Source organism: Fukomys damarensis, unplaced genomic scaffold (assembly GCF_012274545.1).
Source record: "Fukomys damarensis isolate Sample0158 unplaced genomic scaffold, DMR_v1.0_HiC HiC_scaffold_10, whole genome shotgun sequence".
Classification (NCBI taxonomy): Eukaryota; Metazoa; Chordata; class Mammalia; order Rodentia; family Bathyergidae; genus Fukomys; species Fukomys damarensis.
In genome coordinates, this window is record NW_022900922.1 from 36,142,203 (window position 1) to 36,167,333 (window position 25,131).

The following is a 25,131-nucleotide window of genomic DNA, read 5'->3' on the forward strand; positions in this document are numbered from 1 at the left end:
TTTTTTTTTTTTTTTTTTTTTGGTACCAGGGATTCAACTCAGGAACTTGTGCTTTCGAGGTAGGTGGCAGAACCACTGAGCTAAATCCCTGGCCCTTGAACTTTTAACATCACCTGATTTTAACATCATGATCATGAATCTTTGGTGAGATCCACATTTCTTTTCTTTTTTTTTCTGAAATGTTGATGGATTTCTTGCCAGAGGTGAGGGTTGAAGATAGTAGTCTGTACAATTTCAACACCAGTTACCCTACTGTTATGCAAAAATACTAGTACTCTTTTAGGTTATTGGTGTCACAATGTATTAGGCACTTATTTGAGTAGCCCTTTGTTTATATTGTTGTGCAGTTTAAAAAGTAACTGCCATTCTTGTGCCAGGAACTTTATGGAACCACACCTTGTTTTCAGCCTAATACTCTCCTAACTGAACTAGTTCGGCAAAGACAGCACCTTATTTAATCTCAGTGGACCTTATGCCCTACGCCTCCCAACAGATGAGGAAACTGGAAAAGTGAGAAGTTAGAAGCAAGCCTTAGGCTACAGAGCTGAAGAATGGAGTTTACACATGCTTAATTTCATAATATTGTACGTGGATTATCAGGTGTCATATAGAGCTATGGTAATAGTGTTAGTCCTTCAGTGATTTGTCAGTTAACTGCTTCTGAAATATTGGACATAAACTCCTATTCCTATTTCCATGCATATTATAATGAAAAATGTTTTTCTTTATAACACATTCAAATGACATCAAGGTATTAAAACATTTTATGAGGAAGAACTTTTCTTATTCCTGAAGACCTAACTGCACAGGACAGGCAGATTATGATGACAGCATCAAGTGGAAAGTCTGTGTCTGGAAACCAAGGATAGTCTTCTTTCTCATGTTCTAGTCTGGACCGTCCTGTTTACATTGCTTCTGCTCAAGAACAGTAGTGGAATTTGGGCTTCGTATGAAACTCTTCAGAGACAGATTTGGTCCTTTCAGAGTAGTGTGCAGAGTTGGGGATGAAGGAAGATGAAGAGCAGCATGCTGTAGGCTGCTCATCCTGAGGACCAGAATGTGGTGTCTGGGAGCTGCTCGCCCAAGAGCAGGATGAATGGGAGTGTGCAGGAAATGCCAGCTTGCACAGTGGAGTCGTAGCAGAACCAGGCTGTTTCAGTTATACAAATACACATATCAACAGCTTGTATATGTAAAGCATAACATTTTATTTTTAAAAATCCATGTGAGGCATAAAATATATGTTTTTAAAAATCCAGAGAATTTAGAACACCATCACAATAGAAGTACACAGAAGATATTTAGAAATCACCAGGCTTCTCCAGCAAAGGCTGGCTCCTCTGCCCTAGGTTTCCTTTCTGGCTGCATGCTCTAATGCTGTCTGGCAACTGAGCTGTGAGCGTGCACAGTGGAACCGAAGGCCTGAGGCTCATTCCCTGACTGCAGTGCTTTTACCAGCCAGACAAGTCTGTACATCCAAGGAATACAGTATGTAGTAATGTCTGGAGCCATTTTTGTCACACTTGGGGGCAGGGGGAGGGGAAACTAGTACTGTTGGCATACAGCACCATAGGTGGGGCCAGGAATACTCACAACATACTAAAAGGTACAGGACAGCCCCTACAAAGTTACTTGGCTTAAGATGCCAATAATGCTGAAGTAGAGAAACCCTGTTTTGAGGTCCCACTTCAGGAGTGTGTGTATATGTATTTGCTTGTATGTGCTGAGGCCGCAGGGGATTCAGAACTGGACCTAACAATACTGTTACCAACCCAAGATACCAGAATCTCTTCTGAGAGCCAGACTGACCCTCCCTATGACTTCTCCCTCCCTCTGGAAGAGCTAAGTGCACTGGATACCATCTGTGTGGTCTTCAGGCTTCTATTCTTCTAGTTCCTTCCTGAGATTCAGGTGGGCTTTGAAAGGTCGAGTGCTAGGGGCAATAACCAGACTCAGAAGCTGTCATTTTTTACTTCCTGTCATACAGGAAAAAAAAGAACATATTTCTATAGCACAGTGGTGTAAACTGAGGAAGCTGCTCAATAGTGATCAGCTCTGTGGCTCTGGCCTTTCCCAGGGGCAAAGGTATCAATGCTCCCTGCACATGTGCTTCCTCTTCAGGACACACAGGCCTGGAAACTGCATAGAGTACTAGACTTCTTAGTACTAGAAGTACTAGCTATTCCAAGTATTAGTGCTAGAAAAGAACTAAAAAAAATTAAGCAGGAAATTTTGACAGTAACAGATCCTTAGAACTACCAAGAAAACCTGACTTTTTTCCCTTTATATTTTTTCTTCCTTAAAGTGCTTATTAAAGATGCTTCAATTAATTTAAAATTTAACATAATGGAGTGGGGTAGCACATAATTATGAAAGCCTGTAGTGACTGCTAGAACATTTGATACGAAGTTAACAGATCCTACAATTTTCGGATACGCTGTGGTTGTCATTACAAGAAAACATGTGGACAGAACTTAGAATTTTACTGCACTTTGGTTATAAGAGAAGTCTATGTAGAGAACACAAAGTAAGAAAGTTGGTTTGTTTTATATTCACTTTCTTTGTCTCACTGAACCCAAACCCCATGAAACCAAATGAGCAACATATTCGAAGGTTATGGCAGGAGCTGAAGAAAAATGATCTTTCTTGAATACCTCTTTTCCTTTAAAAACTCATGTTTTGGATTGATCCTGCACCATTAAGAGTCTTCCTGCTTGCATTTTCCTGAAAGTAGGTTGTTAGCTAAGATCTCTCTTCACATTCTCTAGCTCTGAGATGCAGGCACAGACACAACCCATGCCAATGAGGACTGAAGTCTGAACGTTTACAGTGGTTCTGCCCTAAAGTGACGCACCTGCTTTGTGCTGCCAAAGGCCCTCAGCATTAATTCTGGCTCGTGTGTATCAGGCCAGTTAGAAGGTCTTTCCTGGAACACTGGTAGAGGGCCGAGGCGAGCTTGCCCACAGTGGCCCCCTTACTACCTTCCCGCATCAGCCACTTCTGGAGCATCTGGTGAACCTTTTCATGTAGTCCATCTCGCTCATAGTCGTGGTCAATTTCATCAATCTGCGACTCCGTGAAGCCCAGTTTACGGGCACAGTTTTTCCATTGCTTTCCCAGGTTTTCTCTGACCGGAGTTAGGTGACTATCAGTCAGACTAGTGGTATTATCTGCCAAATGGAAAAGAGAAGAAGGTCTCAGGCCTCCCCCACTTGGAACATTCTAGTTTCTTGGATTACTGAAAGACTTGAGTAAACTGAAGAGTATGAGAAAGGAGCAAAACAGACAACTTCATACTTGTATAAGAAGTGTTAACTAGCCCATGTGGAAACATCGTGTGCCTTAGAATGGGACCCCCTTTCTTCCTACTCCGAGACACAGCTCATGGCTTTGTGAGCAAAACCCATACATGGCTGCTAAGTTGGGTGTTCTGTTCAACCCTAGCCAGTGGACCAGTTTATGCTAAAGCTTTCCCAGGGGAAAAACAATTACAAATCTTGTTCCATGGGACATTTCCCACCTATTTCTAAGGAGAGTCAATGTCACCTAGCTTCAGAGAGTTCACTTTCCACTCAAACAAGTGTGAGCCTCATTCAGCTATGACTCCTTTTCTTCATCTCTCAAGGCATGAGGTATCCATACTCTCTGAGGTCCATTTTTAGATCCCTCCCTGCCCTTACTTTCCCCTCCTTCCCCTAAACTACTGTCCCCTCTTCTTCTATAGCTATAACCTCTCTCTCCGATTCTACCCCCTTAGCCCTTCATAAGAATAACTAATAAAGGAAACAAAACTATAAAACAACCTCAGACTATCACAGTGTGGTTTCTACTGCCACCACTGGATGTCAGCAGTCCAAGAACCTCTCAGACATCTGTGAACTGTCCGTCTCTTTAGGAGAGGTCCTAGGTTTCATGAGGTTCTCAAAGGCACCACTGGTTTGTCAAAAGTTAAGAACCTCTAAGGCTATTCTTCAGAGGCATTACAATAGGGGTTGGCAAACTGTAGCCTAGGTGCCAAATCTGGCCCCCTGCTAGTTTTTATAAATTCAGTTTTATTGAACACTGCTCTGCTCATCCATGTATGTATTGTCTATAACTACTTTTACATTACAGCATCAGAGCTGAGGAGTTCGAAAAGAGACCTTAGGGTAGATCCTAACACATTACCACCTCGTCCTTGCCAATCTCAAGGTTAGTCAGCTAAGTGCTTAATCACATTATAATCATTATTATTACTTTTACTTTATGTTTACATATACACATTGGTTTTGGCTCTGCCCTCTCCCAAGGTATTGACAGTGAGAAGTGGGGATCGGCATTAAAATCAAATCTTGTTCTCAAAGAAACAGTGAATCAGTGTTTGTTCACAGAAGTGGCATTCAGATCCTCGGCCTGAGAAGGACTGGATGGGCCTTTAAGGAAGGCAGTTGCAAAGGAATGTGGGTAACTTTCTTTTCTAGAAGATGTTTGCCTTTTCTTTTGTAAATGAACTTGGAGAAATAATCTACTTTTACAGGGCCACCACTCCATACAAATTCCAGACCGCATGCTCACAAACTAGAGACAGCACCAAATATTGCGTACACCACTAGGGAGGACTTATAAAGAACAGATGTATCACCCATTGACTCCTTTTCCTGAAAACTGCTTGACTGGCCTTGGAACATGCTGGTAGATCACAGGAGAAAGCGAGGTCAACTGGGAGGTGCACTGTGGCTCTTCATCACATTACTTGGACCTCTTGATGCTTTCCCCAGGCTGTCTCAGTATTAAGGTAATGGGGCTACACAGTGGAACCCCATAGGAGACAGCCCTCTGATTTCTGTTACAAAAATGCTGTTGAGAGCACAGTCTGCTTTACAAATTCCCTTTTGAGGGGAACCTGAGGGAGCTATTTTCCCCAGGTCTTAATAGTAACACTGATGATGGAAATGTAATACTTTCTTAGGTCTTCCTGTATGGTAAGCAGTGTCCTAAGTTCTTTATACCTATTGCCTGATTTAACTGTCACAGCAGAGCTATGAGTTAGATGCTATAATTATCCCCATTAAAAACAAATTACTAAAGATTTATATTGAAATCAGTAGGAAAAATGGGATGTTCAGAGAGACTCACTGGAAAAGTTTAAAGATTCTACTATATCCCATTCAACAAATAAGAAAATTCAAGGCTGCTATACACATTGAGTCTTGTGTTGCTGGGGATTGAACTCAGGGCCTTGCACTCACCAAGCAAATACTGTACCACTGAGCTCCACCCCCCCGGTCCCAACACTGGGTCCTTAACCTGTTCCCATTGTCATGAAACAGTGGTGGTATATGTGACTGTTCAATTGGGCAGCTTGTACTACTGTCCCATGCCACCCAATGGGACAGTCATACATGTACTAGTGGTGGTTCACAGCCACCTGGCAGCGAGACATATGAATTACGACCCCACTGTGAACATATTAAAGTGCATCTTACCAAAGATAGCTTGGTACTTAGAAGCTGACTCTTCTTCTAAGTTGTCCAGTTGTGAACTCATTCCACCAATTTCCATGTAATTATAGGTTCCAATCTGGATGCCAGTACTGTTACTTATGTTGCATTTCATAAGCTCATCTGAATAGAGAGAAACGCACAAGTAATTGTAGCAAGATAAAAGACAGAAGGAAATCCAGCATGATAAAGGACCAGGGCTTACTCCACACATTTAAGTTAAACTAATTATCCTGTGTCACTCCTTAACATTTTCTTTTTCAGATGTAACTACTTCATATCCCCTGGGAGGGCTATTAAAAACGTTGGCAAGAATGTGGGGAAAATGGAGCCTTTGTACAATGCTGGTGGGAATATGAAATGGTGCAGCCATGTGGAAAACAGTATGGAGCTTTCTCAAAAAAATTAAAAATAAGAGGGATAGGGATGTAGCTCAGTGGTGTTGCACCTGCCTCGCAAACACAAGGTCCCAAGTTCAATTCCCAGTACCAGAAACAAACAAACAAATAAATAAACAACAGAAATACTATACTATCCAGTAATTTCATTGCTCCAAAAGAACTGGATGTAGGACTATTTTTACACCCAGCAGCATTATGAATCTTAGCCTTAAAAAAAGGGAATTCTGATATATGCTGTAACGTCCATGAACCCTGAGGACATTTGCTGAATAGGTGAGTCAAAAAAGCAGATACTATATGATTCCACTTATATGAAGCACTTAGAGCCATCAAAGTCACAGGGACAGAAAGTAAAGTGGTGGCTGCCAGGGGTTGAGGGGAGCAGTGGGGTGTTAGTGTTTAATAGGGACAGACTGACTTCCAGTTTGGGAGGATAAGAATGTTCTGGAGATGGACGGTGTAATGGTTGCAAACACTGAATAGTCTTAATGTTTCTGAACTGTCCACTAAAAATGTTTAGGATGGTAACATTCTCCTCTTTCTTGCCAACATTTTTTTAAATAGTAGCCATTCTGGTGAGAGTGGAATGATAACATATTAAACAAGAAAATGTTAAACGGTGGCATAGGACAATTATTTCAACTTAAACACTTAGTAAAGCTGTGCTCCTTGATGTCCACACACAGCATCTCTGTAATTTTGGGTGGTCCATGAAGCCGCCGAGAAGGAGGTCCTTGGAATCCTAGTAAATAGAGTCCCTGGTTACAATGTAAAGGGCCTTACAGCTCTGAAGGGGTTGCCTTTGTAATTGGTGTTTATAAATAATGATAATAATGGTGATAATAATTGAAGTTAGCATTTATCGAGCACTTATTCCATACGTTATTAGGTGTAGTACTGAACTACCTTATCCAATTTAATCCTCGTAGCCCACTGTCCTTAGTTTAAGCAGACACTGTTAACTAATGGTCTCTTTTAACTACTCACATACTAAGAGATTAAGTCAGAGAGCACCTGCTCAGCAGCAGGATTTTACCCTGGACTTCTCTACCTCAAGCCTGTGTTTTTTAAATCAGTGCATAGTGCTGCCTTTCCGCCCAAATCTGGCCACTGGAAAACCTGTGAAAGTTGTGAAATGGAGAAACTGATGATATACTGTACTAGCAACAGGAGAGCTTGCAATAAGTAATCCTTGCCAGGTAACATTTTCATTTATAATTGAGGATAATGAATCTTGGAGAGGCAAAAGGATTTGCTCACAGTCATACAGACAGTGGGTGCCACCAAGACTAGAACACCACTCTCCTAAGTCCCATGAGGTGTCCTTTCCTAATGTCACTTAAAGAAGTGCACTGAAGAAAAAGAAAGGTCCTGGAAGCTGCTTCACAAAAATGAAAGTTTATTCTCTTGTTTTGTAGTACTAGTTATTGCACCCCACTGAGCTACATCCTCAGTACTTTTAAAAAATATCTATCCCTAAAATGTACCAATAAACTCAATTAAAGCTGAAAAAAAAATCTATTGTTTGCTTTAAATTGACCAATAAACTTAATGGAAAAAATAAAATAAAAACATTTTATCTTGAGACAGGGTCCCTTTAAAGTGCCCAGGCTGGCCTAGATCTTGGACTTTGTCTGCCTGCTTCCTGGGTAGCTGGGCTGACAGGCATGTGCCACTGTGCCAGGCATTTATTTTCCCTTTGCACATCCTAGTACAGACTCACTCCTCCATGTTGCAGTGTAAATCAGAAGACACACATTGAGTGCAGAGTTAGGTCTCTGAGACGACAGCACAAGCAAGCAGAAGAGCAGTGAAATTTACAACAAGAAACTCAAATTGTTCATTTATGAACTGTACTTTGCAGGATTATCATTAGGTAGAAGCACAGATAGTTCCACTATTGAGTATAGACTGAGGTCCTCCTTTCACCACAGAGGACATCTCAGAATCAGGAAGAGGTTGGAATCCCTGTATGTCTGTTATTTGTAGAACCCGGTATGAGAGGGAGAAGAGAATGGAAGAAAAGAGATTCCTGATGTCAAACTAGAGAGCACGGGTTACTCATACAGAGACAAGACTAAGAAAAAGGCACATTACATACTGGTTTGTGATCTGCCTTCCACCTCCCAGGATTTAAGCACCATGAAGGAAGGCACTTAGGCTGCAGTTCATCTCTCTAGTCCCTAAAAAACTGCCTAGCACAAAGTGGGAAGTGCTTTGGAAATTTTTATTGAATTAATCATGAATGAATAAAATTATGAGGGCCGGGGATTTAGCTCAGCAGTTTGGTTGCCTGCCTTGCAAGCGCAAGGACTCAATCCCCAGTACCCCCGAACCAAAAAAAAGAAGAAAATTATGCGGCAGCACTCAAGAAAAAATTTAATTGCAGACACAAAGGAAACAAAAGGACACTGCACTTGTGATTGTGTATCATGTAGATTCTGCTTAATGCCTTTTCCAATATTTTCTATTCCATAGACTGTATGGCATACTCCATGGGGAAAATCCAGAATGCTTCAGTAGAAGTTTCTGGAGAATTTGCCCTTCTGAAAGAAAATGTGACAAGGTTCTGTGGTTTTTGCTTTTGGCTATGTTGGGGATACAATTCAGAGACTCGCCCAAGTTAGCTGCTTTGCCACTGAGCTACACCGCCAGCCAAGAAAACTCTGTGGTTTTCAAAGCTTTATCTGCCTGTCCTACCTTCAGGACTCGCAGCACACAGCAGAGGCAGTGTCAACAGAGGACATCCAGGTCACTGACATGGTGGTGGTTAGGGTTATTTGGTAATAATGCTGGATATTTAGATATATCACTTCTACTCTAGATACCAGTAACTATGAGTAGCTTTCATTCCACTTGCTAGAGACATGGAAATTGAAGGAAAATTTTTCATCACAAAAGGTAGTCTTTGACTTGTATAAGAAAGAAAAATTTCCAAGCCATTTCTTACCTTCAGAAATATCAAGCAAGATAAGAGTACAAGCGTCTTCCCATTTATTTGAGACAGGGTATAATGAATGGTTCTACTGTGCTATTTGCGTTAGAGTAGAAGACACCTGTCAATGAGAAGGATCTGTTCCAGTTCCTGTGCGCAGCTGGGATGAGCCCTAAGCCAAAACTGAAATATTCCCACCCCAAGTGGTCTGATGGAGATCGTCCTGAGGTGGTAAGTTGCATCTGGTGACTGAAGACTGTACAGCTTGCTCTTTATCTCTATCAATAACTTACAGTCAACAACAGGAGATTGTGACTTCTGAACATTTGTTTACCTGTTGATGGCAAGGAGTAGAATGGAAGGGTGGGTGTACTTCCTGCTCCGCTGGACTCAGGCACTGGAGTCTTAAAGAGACTGGGTATTTGGCTTGGATGTAGCGCATACCAAATTCCTGATGTTCCTGGATCCAATGGCCTTATTCCATGTCCATGCAGATTATAGAATTCATTACTCCAATATGGTATATGGGGTTGGCTGGTTACCCCCATTGGCTGGTGTCCTGCATTACTGTGACTTGCACTAGCATAAGCAGGACCTTTCACCCTTGTGTTCTGAGCACTCTCAAAAGGTCTTGGCTGTGCAAAAGGGTCATGAGAGACCCTTCGTCTCCTCTCCTCCTCTATGTTATAAGCCACATTCTGTATGGGTTGCTGTTTCATCTGCTTGTCCATGCGGCTGCCATAAATATGATAGTTGGCTTCCTCCTGGAGTTTACACTGCAGATTGGATTCATGTTCTTCTTCTTGTTCTGGGGAGGCAGAAAACCAGGACTCCTCCACAGGTCCCATCTCAAGTCCCTGGGAACTGTGCAATGAGCCAGGCTGTTCTGTAGCAGAGAAGTGATCAATGTGAGTTTCATGAAACAAGAAGTGAAATAAAACCCAAACACCATCATGAATCTTTCCTTCAGAATAACAAGGAAAAGTAAAAAGCATCTAGCAGGTAGTCCTCTTCTTGGGAGCTTGTAGATAATCAGTAGGACCTCCCGGCTGGGGGAAAGAGCATGAGGGAAGTCAGGACAAGCAACAGAATTTAGTGTCAGAGGAAAACCTATGGAAGAAGGGATGTGGATTTTAGCAGAGAAGGTGACTGTCACCTTGGAATGACGTGGGGTCGGGAAAGAATAGTAGCAGCCATTCCATGCACTTCCCATTGATTCTTTCATTCCTCAAAAGCTCTATGGGAGGAGGAGCAATTATTTTCATGATGATGGATGAGGTTTTGGTGAAGTTACGTAATTTGCCACAGATCAGACAGAAGTGACTTCAGTATCCTATACCTTTTCCTTCCCTTGTGTCATAATGAAAAAAAAGTATCTCCACTTAAGTCGTAGACCAAGCTCTCCGCCTGTGCTCTGAATTGGGTCAACTCTGACTTCCTCAAAAAGTCTGCCCCTACAAATATTCCCTTCTTTCTCCTGAACCATGGCTTCCCATCAGACACAGGAGGCCTCTTGTGTTCAAGATAGTCTTAGGATTTGGTAAGCACACTAGTATTTAATATTGTAAAAATACCTGACTGGACTTCCAAATATATTATAAGTTCCTTTAAGACAGGTATTCAATTCTATAGTTCATTCTGTTTCCCATATGATTTTCAGTAGGTTTCTTTCTTTTTTAAAGTTTTTTGAAACAAGGTCTTGCTACATAGTACAGGTTAGCCTTGAACTCACCATATAGCCCAGGTTGGCCTTGAACTTATGATGATCCTCCTGCCTCAGCCTGTCAAGTGCTGGGACTACAGACATGTGTCACCATCCCTGGCTCTTGAGTAGTTCAAAGAGTAGAATGAATGAATGAGCAAATAAATAAATAGATCTCAACCACAGTTACCTGAATTTGACCTGCTTGGAGGGTCTGCAACACAATCGAGTCGGAGAGACTGCATTCTCCTGAAAACTTCATTTTGCATGGGATACTCTTTCTATAATTAAGACCATAAATATACACTTTATTAAACAGCAGAAAATATTCAGTCCCAGAAAATTATAAAGAGTGAATCTTTTCAGATAGAAATTTCACTCAAATCTTATTAGTAGTAAGCTCTATTAAAAATAATTTTTTTCCAAATAGTTAAAAATAAGTCCAAATAATAACAGGACAAAGCTTCAGAACTCACATTTGCTGATTTTAAAACATACTACACAAGGCTACAGTAATCAAGCCATTGTGATAATGGCATGAAGACACACACAGACCAATGGGACAGAATGGAGAACTCAAAAATAACGCGTCCCACATAGTTTCAGTTGACTTCGACAAGGAAGCCAGGACCATTCAGTGAGGGAAACTAAATATGCACCTGCCAAAGAATGAAGTTGGACCTTTACCTTACACTATACAAAAAAATCAACTCGACTTAACACTTTTCAGAAGAAACGTAAGAGAGGCTCATGACATTGGTTGTGGCAATCATTTCTTGAATATGACATGAAAAGAAAGCATAGACAACGAAAGTAAAAATAGATAAATTTGACTCCATCAAAGTTAAAACCTTCTGTGCATCAAAGGACACTACTGAGAGTGAATAGATAACCCATACAATGGGGGAAAACTGTAAAACATATTTATTTGATGAGAGCGGACTACCCAGAATAGTGAAATTTATAACAACAAAAAACAACCAAATCCAAAAATTAGCAAAGGAGTTGAACAAATATTTCTCCAAAGAAGATACAGAAATGGCCAACATATGCATGAAAGGATGCTCAACATCATTAGAGAACTGAATATTAAAACCACAAGGATGCCAGGTGTGGTGGCACATGCCTGTAATCCCAACACTCCGGAGGCTGAGACAAGAGGATCGCTGTGAGTTCAAGAACAGCCTGGGCTACACAGTGAATTCCAGGTCAGTCTCAACTACACATTGAGACCCTGTCTCAAAAAAAAAAAAAAAAAAAAAACAACAAACCACAAGGAAATAGCACCTCATCCTTATTAATGGCTATGTGAAACAAACAGCAAACAGTAATTACTGTTGTGAGGACATGGGAATTAAAAGGAACCTTTGTGCTTTAATGGAATTGCTATGGAAAGTAGTTTGTCAGCTCCAAAGAAGTCAACATTAAGTTAAATACATGGTCTGTCAATTCCAGTCCTAGGTTTACATCTCTAAGAACTGAAGGCAGGAACTCAATGCTCAAGGCAGCATTATTCACCACAGCCAAAAGGTGGAAAAGATCCAAACATCAATCTCAGATGAATGGAGGGATAAAAACGTGGTACAACCATACAGTAGACTGAAGAGGAATGGAATTCTGACACACGCTAGAAAATGGATGAACTTGAACACCATTATGCTGGGTGAAATATGCCCAACTCAAATGGGAAAATGTTATGTGACCTTTTTTTTTATTTTGTGTGTGTGAGAGAGAGAGAAAAGTTTTTTGCATTATTTTGGGTATATGTTGTAAAAAAGTTATGGTGGTAGCTTGATCCCTGCTGTGTGTATGTGTGAGAGGGCTCTGCTCCTCTCCCTGGTTAGCTGGCCCCAGGCTTTGACCCACTATTTGCTCCTTCTGCCTCAGGCTGCTGCCTTCTGTCACTCAGCACAGGGAAGGGTCACGAGGAGCCAACTTTCCTGGACAGCACAAAGGTGGCTCCCAAGTTACTCTCCCATCACTGTCTGTTCCTCCAGGACTTCTTCCTCAGAATTAGCACCCCCCCTTATACCTTTCTGCTGTCTGTTTAGAATTCCTCAAAGTAACTAATGTACTTATGATATTTCTCTTCTTTCCCAGTGCTGTTTTTGCTTTCATGTAGCTCTATATATTTTCTCTCATTCATAAGTTTTGATGGAGAAATGTGTCCAATTAGCCAACATGATGTTTATACAAAATTGCAGATTTTATGTGTTTACCAGCTAGTTTACCTCAAGTCTCAGTTAATAAATCACACTCCTTTGGTTTTCATGATTGATATTGTATGTATTGATAATGTTAATATTTTGAATATCTGCGATATTACCTACCTTTAAACTCTTCACATCTTTTTCCACAGATTCTTCAAATTCACTTTCATAAAAAGGCTTAAATTGTTCTTCAATACCTATATGAGAAAAACAGTCCTTCAAATTTCTTAAGTATTTCCTAAAATAAAATATTAGCCATCAATTGTCTTTGAATTACTTACCTTAAACCTGTGGCAAAAGCAGTGAAATAAAAGATTTAACCTCCAAATCACTGACTCTAATGGAGGCTAAACACCAGTAGACAGAAAAGGGTAAGAATGGCACCGGGAACCCAATGCTCCTGCCTGGAAGTATGAGTTTGCTCTGGATGTAAGTTAATCTCCAAGTGAACAAGGATGAATGAATTCCATGTTTCCATTCCTCTGGCTGGCATCATATCCAAGAGAGGGTAGGACTTTCAGGATAAGGATTGGATGTAAAGAGTTAGAGGTATTAGCCTTAAAAGAAAAAGGAAATTTCTATTTCCAGGAAGATGGAGTGGATATGCTTTTCCATATTCCTCCTGCTAAGGACAAGAAACCTTAGATATATGTGAAACAAAAATACACTCTGGAAAGAGAGAGGAACACAGATCAGCGGGACCTCAGCGACTGAGAAAACACATAGGAGTGAGTCCCCTAGATTTTCTCTTTGGATTTTATATCCCCAAGTTGGAGCTGAACAGCTAGCAACCAGAATCAACAGGCACAGAAAAAAACATCAACAATGAAAGGCTGCTACCTGGTCACAGGATCAAGCAAGGCACAGCTTACCAACAGAGAAACTCTTCTGATTGATAACCTGTATCTCAGCAAAACAACATAGGAAATAACTCTGACCTCACCCTTACTCTTGCCAGCTAAGGCCAGGTGGACAGCCTAGACTTCCAGCTTCATGAGATCGTAACACAGTGCATCCCAACACCTCCACTGGAGAGGAAGCCAGGGCTTTTCCTTTCTACCAGGTGGTAATGAGCTTCTCCACTCCTGTGCTGTCAGGACGGCTACAGGAGTAACCTGGACATGTATTCCACATGGCAGTAACAGGATACCTTCCCCTCCCTACTGAGGAAGAATCAAAGGAAAGCTGGTAGAAAGTCTGAACTTTGATTATTGTCGAGTAGTAATAATGGTACCTCCTCCACCTCAGCGGAGTGAAGACCTTGTGAACTCTGCTAAACTTCCATCACTGACTAGCTGTGAAAAGTAATCCCTGCCTTGGATGTCAGTTGGGACTGAGTGTGGAACTTGGACTTGCAACTCCATTTGGCATTAACAAGGTGGTAACTATCATTCCCATGCCAGGGCAGTGAGGGGTAGGAGAATACTTGAATTTGTAAGCAGTTGGGTAGAAGTGTGGGTAGCCTGGCACCTTATTTGCAGCTAGTATCCACTATGGAGCTAGTAGTATGAGACTGAGCCCCTTAAATTGTGGGGTCTGATGAAAGCGCAGGGTAGTTAGTGTCAGAATTGAATTTCAGGATACTCGGTAACACATTTGGTGTAAGGCATCACAACACAGTAATTAAAAATATAGGTGAGTACAATAGGCTTTCCTTTTTCTCTTGAGTACTCAAAACTATGATAACTGAAGCAGAACTCTACCACTGATGTTTTTTGAATAAACGTAGAAAGATAGTTAAGGCTATGTACAGGAGAAAGGGAGAAGCAAAGGGAGAGAATGTTTTTATATATCACTCAGACTGGTAAAATGTCACCATTAGAGTGTGCTAAATTATGTACAGATAATGTAGTACCTTGAATATCCATTTAAAAAAATCATATACAGAGATACACTAAAAAATGATAGAGATGAGTTAAAGTGGAATTCTAAAATATGTTCAAGAACCCATAGGAAAGCAGGAAAAATGCTATTGTTTGGATCTTGAATCTGCTCCAAAGGCCTATGTGTTGAAGGCTTGGTTCCCAACTTGTGGGGGGTTAGGGTGAAAACCTTGAGGAGGTAAGGCCTGATGAAAGGAAGAAAGGTCACTGGACGTACCTTCCTCTTCCTTTCTCCTGCACATCCCAGTCATGAAGTGAATGGTTTTGCTGTGCCTGTGCTCCTTGCCATAATGCACTGCTTTGCAACAGGCTCAAAAGAAATGAGGCAAACCAACCATGGACTGAAACCACTGAAATTGCACCAGATAAACATTTTCTCTTTTTAAGATGATTGTCATGGGTATTTTGTTATAGTAATGGAAAGCTGACTGATACAAAAAGACCAAAAATAGGAGAAATGAAAGCAGAGAGAACCAAGGGGAGAAAAAAAAAATGGTAAACTTGGATCCTAACATACCAATAATCATGTTTTTTTTCTTTTGGTACCTGGGATTGAATTTGGGACCTTGTGATTGTGAGGCAGGTGGCAGAATCACTGAGCTAAATCCCCAGTCACGTTAAATTTAAATGGCCTAAATACTCCAATTAAAAGATAGAGGTTCATAGAAGAGATTTAAAAACATGACTCAATTTTAATGCTATCACAAGAAACTCACTTCACATATAATAATACAGGAAGGTTAAAGTAAAAGAATGGAAAAAAATATTAAATCAAAGGAAAATAGGGAGGCTATATCAACTTCCAAAAAAGATTTAAGCAGTGAATATTATCAGAGATGGGAAAATTTATATAACTGTAAGATCCAGTCCACCAGACACAGCAATCCTGTGTATACACCAAATAAGAGAAGCAAAATCTGAAAAGCAGAAGCTAAAACTGAAAGCAGAAACCTACAAATTCAGTTATAGTTGGAGACTTGAACAGTCTTCTCTCTACACTGAAAAAGCAACTGAACAGAGAGTCATCAGACAGAGGAAAACAAAAACAGCATCAATCAACAGGATATAATTAAGATTTCTGTAACACTGTACCAAACATGAGCAGAAAACCCAAGTGTTCTCCTTAAGTGCCAACATGACATAAACCAAGACAGACCACAAGCTGGCCCCACCTCACCACAAAACCTCAACACACTTGAAAGAAATGAAACACAGAATGTGCCCTCTGCCCACATTGAAATCAAACAAAAAAAATCAGTAATGGGAAGATGAAAGGAAAATCTTCAAAGTCTTGAAAACTAAGGAACACATTTCTAAATAATATATAGCTCAATGAAAAAGTCTGAAAGGAAATTTTAAAAATGCATTAAAATTAATGAAAATAAAATATATACGTCAAGACTTGTGGAACCCATCCACAGCAGGGATGAGAGGGAAATTTATGGCAATAATGTGCATATTAGGAGAGAAACAGTGTCAAATCAGTAATCTGAGTTCCCACCTCAAGAACCTAGAAACGAAGAGCAACACAAACACAAAGCAAACAGAAGGAAGGAAATGATAGAGATAAGGTCAGAAGTCAATGAAGAAAAAAACAAACAGTAAAGAATAGTGAAGCAAAAATTAGTTATTTGAAAAGACAAATAAAATTTATAAATCTCTAGCAAAAGCAAAAAAGAAATGATGTAAATTACTAGTATCCTGAATGAAATGGTAGATACCTCTACACAGTAAACCCTACCAATATAAAAATATATAAGGGATATTAAAAGCAACTTTGCACACATAACCATAAAAATTTAGATGGAATAGACCACTTGCTGGAAAAATACAAACTACCACAGCTACCCCAATATGACACAGAACCTCTTGAATAGTCCTACAACTATTAAGGAAATGGACTTCATAATTTAAACCACTCCTTCCATCTGTAGGTCAATGGTTTCATGGCAGAATTCAGCCACATTTTAAAAATATTCTACACACTGACATATAATGTTACATCGTACTTAAATTAGTTACATCAAGCAGGATATTACCTGTAGCTGATATTATAACTAATAATGAAAGATCAATGGTTTGCACCTAGATTAGGAAGAAGATAAGGGTGTCTTTTCAGTCCTGGTCAAGTTAATAACAGATGCTCTAGGCAGTACAATAATCCAAGAAAATGAAATTATAGACACACAGTTAACATGACCTTTAATTACATTAAAAAACTGCAAATGACAGGATTTCATTCTTCTTACGGCTGATAAATTTCCAGTTCCTTCATCCATTCATCCACTGATGGGCACTGAGGTTGGCTGTATTTTAGCTATTGTGAACAGTGCCTCAGTTAACACAGATGTGACCACTGGGGGATGGAATAAATGATACCCAGGGTCTCTTTGCATTGTTTCTTATGACTGCATGTGAATTTACAACTATCCCAAAATAAGAACTTTAATTTTGAAAGTGAAATGGCATAACACATGAAAGAAGCCAGGAAAAGATGACTGATGAAGCATGTGGAAAAACAGACAACAAAGTACCCCTGCAACCCTTTGGTGGTAGTTCAGAGGTGGCTGAATCTAGAGCGTGTGATTCATGGTGAGGATAGGCCCGAGGGCACTGGGATTAAAGGCATGAGTGCTACCTGCCTTCAGTAATCTGAAGATAAACAGGGCAAAGACACCATTAAGGTCTCTTGTTTCGTCTGCTGTCTTCTGCCACCATGAACTGTTGCCCCCCTGCCATGAGCCACTCTGCCTTGGAGCCAGTCGATTATGGACTGAAACCCCTATTAACTGTGATCTAAATGAAACCTTCCCCCTTTAGCTTTGGCTTTCAGGTATTTTGTCTCAGCAATGAGAGAAAAGGAACTAAGACAGCTCCTTAGTGCCTTCCTATTACACCTTTATTCCTCACCTAATTTACTACTTTCCTTTCCCTACTTCACAATCTCCTACATCATGTAGGGGAACTGGAAGGGCGTGCAAGGATGTGTCAAGCATCCACGTCCCCTTACCTCTCTCTACAGCAGGACCAATGTACTCACGAAATACTTTCTCAAACATGCCAACTAAACAAGGGGAAAAAGAAATGAAAGGAAACAAGAAGGCCCACTGAGCAACCCACGTGCCCATCACCAGAGGAGTGGACAAACACAACTGATGTATTCATACAGCCATACACAGGAAGGAAATCGTGACATATGCTACAACACAGATGAACCCAGAATACATGCATGACAAGTTAATGAAAGAAGCCAGGCACAGAGGCCGACGACGATGCCTCCACTTGACGAGGTGCCAGAGTAGTCAGTCACAGAGACACAAAGTAGAATGGTGATCACCAGGGCCGAAGAGGAGGATATGTAATGTGTGCTTCCTGGTGATGGCGGCATAGCAACACGAGTGGACTTACTGCTACTGATGTAAACTTAAAAACAGCTATGATACATCCATGTTTCTTTATCTTTTTGGGAACCGGGGATCGAACTCAGGTCCTTGTGCTTGCAAGGCAGGCGGCGGAACCACTGAGCTAAATCCCCAGCCCACATCCATGTTTCTAACAATAAAAAGTTAATACTAAAAACACAAACAAGAAGACCTTATATATCTTAGTGGTTTTGAGATCTTTTCATTGAACAGAACGTTTGAAATATAGAAAGTCAGTTTGAAACCAAGTTTTCTGAAGACTCAAACCACATTCCTGATATCATCTCACTCAGGGATGAAACCTACAAAGTCAGAAAAAAAAAGTCTTACTAGGAAATACTGGCCGAACTTCTGGGTTTTCCTCCCAGCAGAGTTCCATGAGGTGGATGATCTCCTTGGGGCAGTGCTCAATGATCTCCTCCACGTTTGGCCTGTTCCCATTTCTTATGCATATCAATAGGTGCTCTGCGGAGATGGCATCTGTAAAGCAGAAAGAAGCTTCCAGTGAGACCTGTGGCTCCTGCTCTTCTCTCAGGCAGAAGACAACAGAACCTGGATGATATGCTGAGTGTCTCTGCCTAAGGTAAGCTTTTAGCAGAGTTGCCTATTCCATAGGGGCAGAATGGCCTCGTGACAGGGAGCTGACACATTCCACTGCTAAGATAATCCAACATTTAAATTTCTGCAGATCAAAGACAAAATTTCAAACAAAGCTGCTTTCTTGTTGAACAAATGGCTTCTCTGGGTAAAGCCAATGGCTTCTTATCAAGACAAATACAGGACAGGAGAGTAACTTAAAATATAGAGCGGTTAAAAAAATAAGAGTGGTGATTGGTATTTTTAAACAAGGGGTTCGGGTAATACAATTATGACTAGAGTAGACTTTGTTGAGTAAAGAAAAGTAAGTAGATGGTATCCAGGTAAAGAATGAGGAGGCAAGACCCAAGCAGGAGGACTCCAGTCCAGGGGAATAGGAAACTAGTAGACTGGAAAAGACAGAAATCATGGTGCATCCCAGAATTTACTAGATTGGAGTAATTGGGCATGCTGGTAAAGGAGGGAGAGGCAATGGATAAGACTAGAGAGAAAAGTAAAGATCACACATAAAGAACAAGCCTCAAATCCCACAATGAGGACTCTCAACGCTATCCCAAAGGCGGGGGAGTCTGAGAAGGATCTGAAATGGTGCAGTGTCACATCTGCCTTTTAGGTGACCCCGTTGGCTGCCACATGAAGCTGGAAAGCATGAGCACCTGCAGCAGAATAAGGAGGGTGTGAACTGAACAGATGCTGGTGCAGACGTTAAGTAGACAGGTTTAAAGCTTTGAGAGAGAGAGGGAGGGCCAGGTTGAGTCTGAGATGGCTCTAAGGTTGCGGGCATGCAACTTGGTATAAAGATGGCCAAGTCATTTTCTGAACATCTAAAGAGGGGCCAAGGAGACTTCACCGAGCACTGACTGCGTCCCGGGCATGGTGTGTGTGGATGCAGAGGAAATGGCCGTGAATGGGATGTGGCACTGGCCTTCAAGGAACTTGCACTCTAGTGGGCTAGACTGCCACTGATGAATGATTTCAGATCTTAACTGATTTTGCTGAAGGTCATTATCTCCCAATAGTTCTGATTAATATTACAGTCCCACTCCTCTACAAATGTCTTACTTTCGTATGGCTCTTTATTTGCAAATATTGCCCAAAGAACTATGCCAAAGCTATACACATCTGACTTCTCTGTGGGCCTGACATTGATGTTGCAGAGGTGCTCGGGGGCCATGTAATACAGGGTGCCACCATTTTTCTTAGAGGTGCTGTTAGCCTTCCTTTGCTCATTGTGTTCTTCTTTAGTCAGTTTGCTCCACGTCTTAAAGGAAGCTACACCAAGGTCAGCTATCTGCAAGAGAGATCACACCATTAAGATTACTGTGCAAAAGCCACAAACCAATCAGATTTGGCTTCAAACTTGGGGCTTCTCCAAGATGTGACTGAGATACAGAAACAGTTGGGAATGTTTACATCAGCATTGGAACAGACTCGTAAAAACTTAGTCTTTCCTCACTCATCTGGAAAACCTCCCCTAAGAAATGATCACATGATATTCTGGTATCTCCATTCTTACGCGGTTAAAGGCAGAGGGGAAAGCAGAAGACAGTTTTACCATGACACCAATAACAAAATGTGTTTACATTCTGATTCTTCATTTGCTCTGCACAAGTGTTCCAGCTATTTCTGGGGCTGGCGGAACATTATTTTCTTCTTAGCAGATTTATGTAACAGAGACTAGGTACTTCACTTCTATTCCCCAGATGGCATCTAGAGACCACATGGATGAGTCTCCAAGGATCCCCAAACACACTGAGGACAACAGCTGTGGTGCTGCTGTTTGTAGCCCAAACCTAAGATGGAAGGAAGAGGGAAAATAAAACCCAAAGCACAGACAAATAGCAAGGTCAGACACTGAGCAAAGAGGGAAGTGGCAAGGCAAAATGACAGAAGAACATAGTTAAGAAAGAACCGACAGTTCCAGTTCTCTTTCTAGAAATCCAAGCCAACATTCAGAGGCTCATTATGGGATGCAATTATCTGAAACTCAGAAAGAAACTTCTTTAAAGACACTGGATAAAAACCTGTCCACAACTCAAGAGTATTAAAAGCAGAGTGTTGTAGGTATGTTCTGAATTCTATCCCAGTCCTGCTTTTCCTTTTCAGATCTTGCGGTTTTCGGTGTGGTGCTGGAGATGGAACCCAGGGCTGCCTGCATGCTAGGCAAGCGCTCATACTGAGCTGCGCTCCCTGCTTCCATTCACATCCTCGAACTTAGATTCCAGCTGCCAAAACCAATTCATGTGCTGCTCCCCGCAACTAAATCTTTTCCTGGAATGAACAAAAGAAAGATCCCTTTCCCTTGTTCCCTTTACTACAATGGAATGAGTTTTTAAAAGAAAATTGATTTTTTAAAAAATGCAGCAGATGAAAATTAAAACAATTTTTTTTAATCAGCTGAATCTCAAAGTAGAGGCTTTTGAGTTCACTGCTGATCTGACTGTGGGGCCATACCTGAGTTCTAAGGACCTCCCACACAGCCCTCCACACTCTTCTGCATTTCCAGAGTCTCGGTTACACAGATTCCCTGGAAGAATGATGAGGCAGATGGCCTATTTGGGGTGAACAAGCTAACTCTTGAGTGTTTCCATCTCAAACTCTAATAGAGGAGGATAATAAAATCTAGGGAAGAGGTCTGCTTGCCTACGCCATTCCAATCTGCTCCTCAACAAAAGGTATGAACCACATCCTTACAGTCATCTCCCAGCCCTGCCAAGCCTGGCCTGTCCTTTGGCAGCCTCAACGCAGGTTACACACTGAGCTAGGTCTTCCTCTACCATCTACATGAATGGATTCACAGTGGAAAGAGAACCTTCCAGAAGCCTAGAGACTAAGTGAGGTTTACCTTAATGTGGAAGTCATTATCAACGAGGATATTTTCAGGCTTCAGGTCCTTATGTATCACGCCTGCTCCATGTAAGTAGCACATTCCTTCAATAATTTCTGCAATTACCCTTGCTTTCACAGAAAGCGGGATACTCATCTGAAACAAAGCAGAACACATTTGTGCAGAGGGAGATAACCAAACAGGCAAACTGAAGAGTGGTGGGATCTGAGCCCGAGGACAGAGATACCACATTTCCACCAGGTGCCCCGCAGTGCTGCTGTCCCTGTGGAACAAGCCCCCATTTCTGGAGATTCCCTTCTAGGCACTAAAGGGTATGGATGTGGTATCTTGTCAGTGTAAAAATAAAAAACCCACACCAATTTCATGGCACATAAAAAGAAACTCCTTTCCAAGACTTATTACTTAAGATTGTGCCCCTAGAATGGGGCCTAGAGTGAATGAATGAACAGATAGATATACAGACAAACATTTTCTATGGCATATATACTCATATGATGAGATCACCTTATTTACATGAACTACATGAATCATGTCAGGGAAGTGTGCATGTGAAATAATGTTAACACAGGAAATGTGTTCCCACTTATTACAACTGTGTAAAACTCTATGCTATACGCATGATTCTAAAACTATGCTAAAGTAAGTTAGTTTCTATTCATTATCTCATGTCAAGCCCTTTAGGGTCACTGTATAGTTTCAGGCCACTCTTACAGTTCTATTCTAATTATATCATCCATGTTAGTAAAAACAATTCCAATTTCTATTTCAGTGGTTAAATTTTAATTTTGCTTCACAAAGAAAAAAGTTTATAAATAGGATATTTCCCAAAAAGTGTCTGTACACTGGTTGATGGTTAACAGAAAAAACATGTAAACTACAGAATTAGATTCCCAAGTCTACCCCTCAAACCACATTTAACGCATAATGTAGCTGAACTATAGCATCAATAACCGGGTCACTGCTGTACAAAAAGGAGATCTGTTTCCTTCTTCCTTGGTATACTTTTGGCCTTTGGAAAAAATTCTAAGCAAGCAAACCTCATTCTCCCCCCACCCTTCCAGATTCTCTCTTGGGTCCTCTTGATTCTTCCTCAGCCCCAAACGGTACACCTTATCCTTGCTGGTCCAGCAGAATGCCTCCTGTCCCAAAAGACTTGTTTCTCTACTAATATGTCTCCTTTCATGCCTCTGATCTCAGCGGGTTTGAGGAAGAAGCACAGTCTGGCCAACTATGATACAACAGACCTAAGTGATCATATGCTGTCCTCCCCCAGGTGTGTGTATGTGAAAGAGATCTACTGGTTAGCAGGTGTGAAATGGGAGGGAAATACGGAGAAAGGGAAAATGCCATAAAAACAACCATACCCTGTCACTGCACAGTCTGCCCTCTAGCCAAAACCAGTGACTTACAGTTCTGAAAATCTGGCTGTCCTCTTACTCCTTTGCCTCAGCATCATCTCTGCCAGAAATACTTATCATTTCCTTTTGTCTATCAGGCTGGAAGCTTTACCCCTCCCCTCTGCCCAGGCTGTGTTTCTGCTGCAGCAGACTCTGGGAAGTCAACCACAACACCATCACACCACAACACCATCACACCACAACACCATCACATGGCACTTCCTGTCTGCCTCCTTTCCTTGCCCACATTCTGGCTAGGACTCCTGAGTGACTAGCACAAGACCTTGATCTTAACAGGTGCATAAACTTTAAAAAATACTTTAAAATTATTTGGTTTTGGTAAACTAGTTTAATTTTCCCGTTTTAAATCTTATCCATTGTTCTTGCAGCTTATGTTCTACTTTTAACCTGTAATAAAAGTTTCCTAAATGGTTTCAAAGTACAGTCATAAATCTTCCATCTTCTTTTACATTATGTGGAGTGCAGATGCTTTCATGAATCCTGTGCTGGTCATGACAGTGTACAGGCTGTCATCAGTTGACCCACACACCCCATGTCAGACCATGTGCTCCTGAAGATTGACCCTGTCTCTGGAGTGTGAATTGGAGAGGCTGGCAGGTGTGGTAACAAGTTAACCACAACACCAGATGCAGGGGGACCTTTTGAGCAAGGACACAGAACTGTCGGGGGTGGGTGGAAGGAGAGAAACCGCCCTCAGCAGAGGAAGGCAAGAAAGATCTCAGAACTAGCAATGGTGGCACATGCCTATAACCCCAGCTACTCGGGAGGCTGAGGCAGGAAGATCACAAGTTCAAAGCCAGCCTGGGCAACTTAGCAAGACGCCCAGTCTCAAATTTTTTAAAAATAAGAGCTAGAGGATCAGGGATACAGACTGGTGGTAAAGCACCCCTAGGTTTGATTCCTATTAGTGAGCGCGCGCGTGCACACACACACTCTGACAAAGCCTGACTTCAGGAAATCCTAAAGTGATTATTTTACATCAGTGAGCTACAGGTGGCCCCACAGTACCGTAACAGCCAGTCAGCACCCCACCCAGGGCTATGCAGAGAGCCCTGGTGGTGTGTACTACCTGGGCTTTGAGCACCTGCATGAGGTTGCCCTTCTCCATGTACTCCATCACCAGGGAGTAGTTTCCTTCCTCGATGATGACACCCAGCAGCTTCATCACACGTCTGTGACTCAGTCTGTACATCATCTTCCCCTCCTCCAGGAGGGACTCGTTGTACCTGCAGGTGGAAAGGCACTGTGCTGAGGTGGGCACAGCTCCCCCTTATCCCTGGAGCCCAAGCGCCTCCAGTGCACTGCCACACACTTCATCACACTGGGGCTCATCTGGTGTCCCCAGGCCCAGACCACAAGTGTTACCGAGCAGGAGGCTGGTCACCCTGATGCTCTGCTCCTAGTCCTGGCAGCAGGCACCCAGGACTGTAAATAAGCAGTGCACAGCACACAAGCAGAGCAACGTGGCCTGAACAGAGCACTATGCTGGACAGTGTGTGACAGGAAAAAGCATGACAGAATGTGAGCCCTCTGAGAACTGCTTCAACTGCCTTTTTTGTACATTTTGAGGACTGGTCCTTGCCAAAAATGTAAAGCCAGGAAGCTTGTTTTCACTGATTCCTCCCATTCCCTTTACACTGCCTCCCGCATCAGTGCTTTTTCCTTCCCATATGCTTCTCTCCCATATCACCAGTTTTTCAGTAACTGGCCTCAGGACCCTCATCAGAGATGATGCAATAACAAGGGTTATCATTACTCTTGGCAGGGTTGGTGTACTGAGACTACCTCGAGGGCTGCCTCATCCTGAAATCCAGGTGGCTCTAATCCATGAGCCCTCCAAGATCACCGCTTTTGGGACCAGCTGGGAGTGCAGCCCCCACCTCTGCTCCCGACTCACTCCATGCGCTTGGGCCCTGTGTACACCTTTTTCAGGATCACAAATCCATGCGTCCTGTGGTAACACAAGGACACTGCCCCGAAGCCTCCACTGTCTAGATCTTCTTTTTGAAGAAGGTCACTGGAATTCATCTTAATGTCATCCAAAGACATGCTGGCTTGCTTTCCAAATGCTTAGAATGCCTGAAACACACCACTTTCTTTTTTGTTTGTTTGTGTTTCCTCGGTGCTGTGCCCTGTAAGAAAACAGAGGACATCTTAGGGCAAAGAGATCTTGATGCAAAAAACCGCATGCTTGGTGTGCCTTCGTTCTTCTGAGGAGAGATGACACAATCTCTA

General features: G+C 41.8%; 1 protein-coding gene across 3 annotated transcripts; it reads right to left on the reverse strand.

Annotated features, from left to right (window-relative positions):
- Positions 1-1,211: 1,211 nt before the first annotated feature.
- Ripk1 (receptor interacting serine/threonine kinase 1) lies at positions 1,212-25,131 on the reverse strand. 3 transcript variants are annotated; one of them, XM_010622756.3, is made up of 10 exons: positions 24,794-25,131; positions 23,966-24,122; positions 21,476-21,613; positions 19,693-19,921; positions 18,364-18,513; positions 12,849-12,925; positions 10,709-10,799; positions 9,151-9,702; positions 5,466-5,603; positions 1,212-3,170 (listed from the first exon to the last, which is right to left on the reverse strand). In XM_010622756.3, exons 1-10 carry the CDS (start codon positions 24,943-24,945, stop codon positions 2,884-2,886), a joined length of 1,971 nt encoding a protein of 656 aa, XP_010621058.1. In that variant the 5' UTR covers positions 24,946-25,131; the 3' UTR covers positions 1,212-2,883. The 3 variants fall into 3 exon arrangements, with proteins under 3 accessions (XP_010621058.1, XP_019062866.1, XP_010621059.1); XM_019207321.1 differs by having other exon boundaries at positions 24,777-24,886; XM_010622757.2 differs by having other exon boundaries at positions 24,682-24,886.

Coding starts and splice junctions, on each gene's coding strand:
- Ripk1 (XM_010622756.3), bottom strand. CDS start 24,945: ATGTCTTTGGATGACATTAAGATGAATTCCAGTGACCTTCTTCAAAAA. Junction 24,123..24,793: donor ACAGGGCCCAAGCGCATGGA/GTGAGTCGGGAG, acceptor TTCCACCTGCAG/GTACAACGAGTCCCTCCTGG. Junction 21,614..23,965: donor TGCAGGTGCTCAAAGCCCAG/GTAGTACACACC, acceptor GCTTTGTTTCAG/ATGAGTATCCCGCTTTCTGT.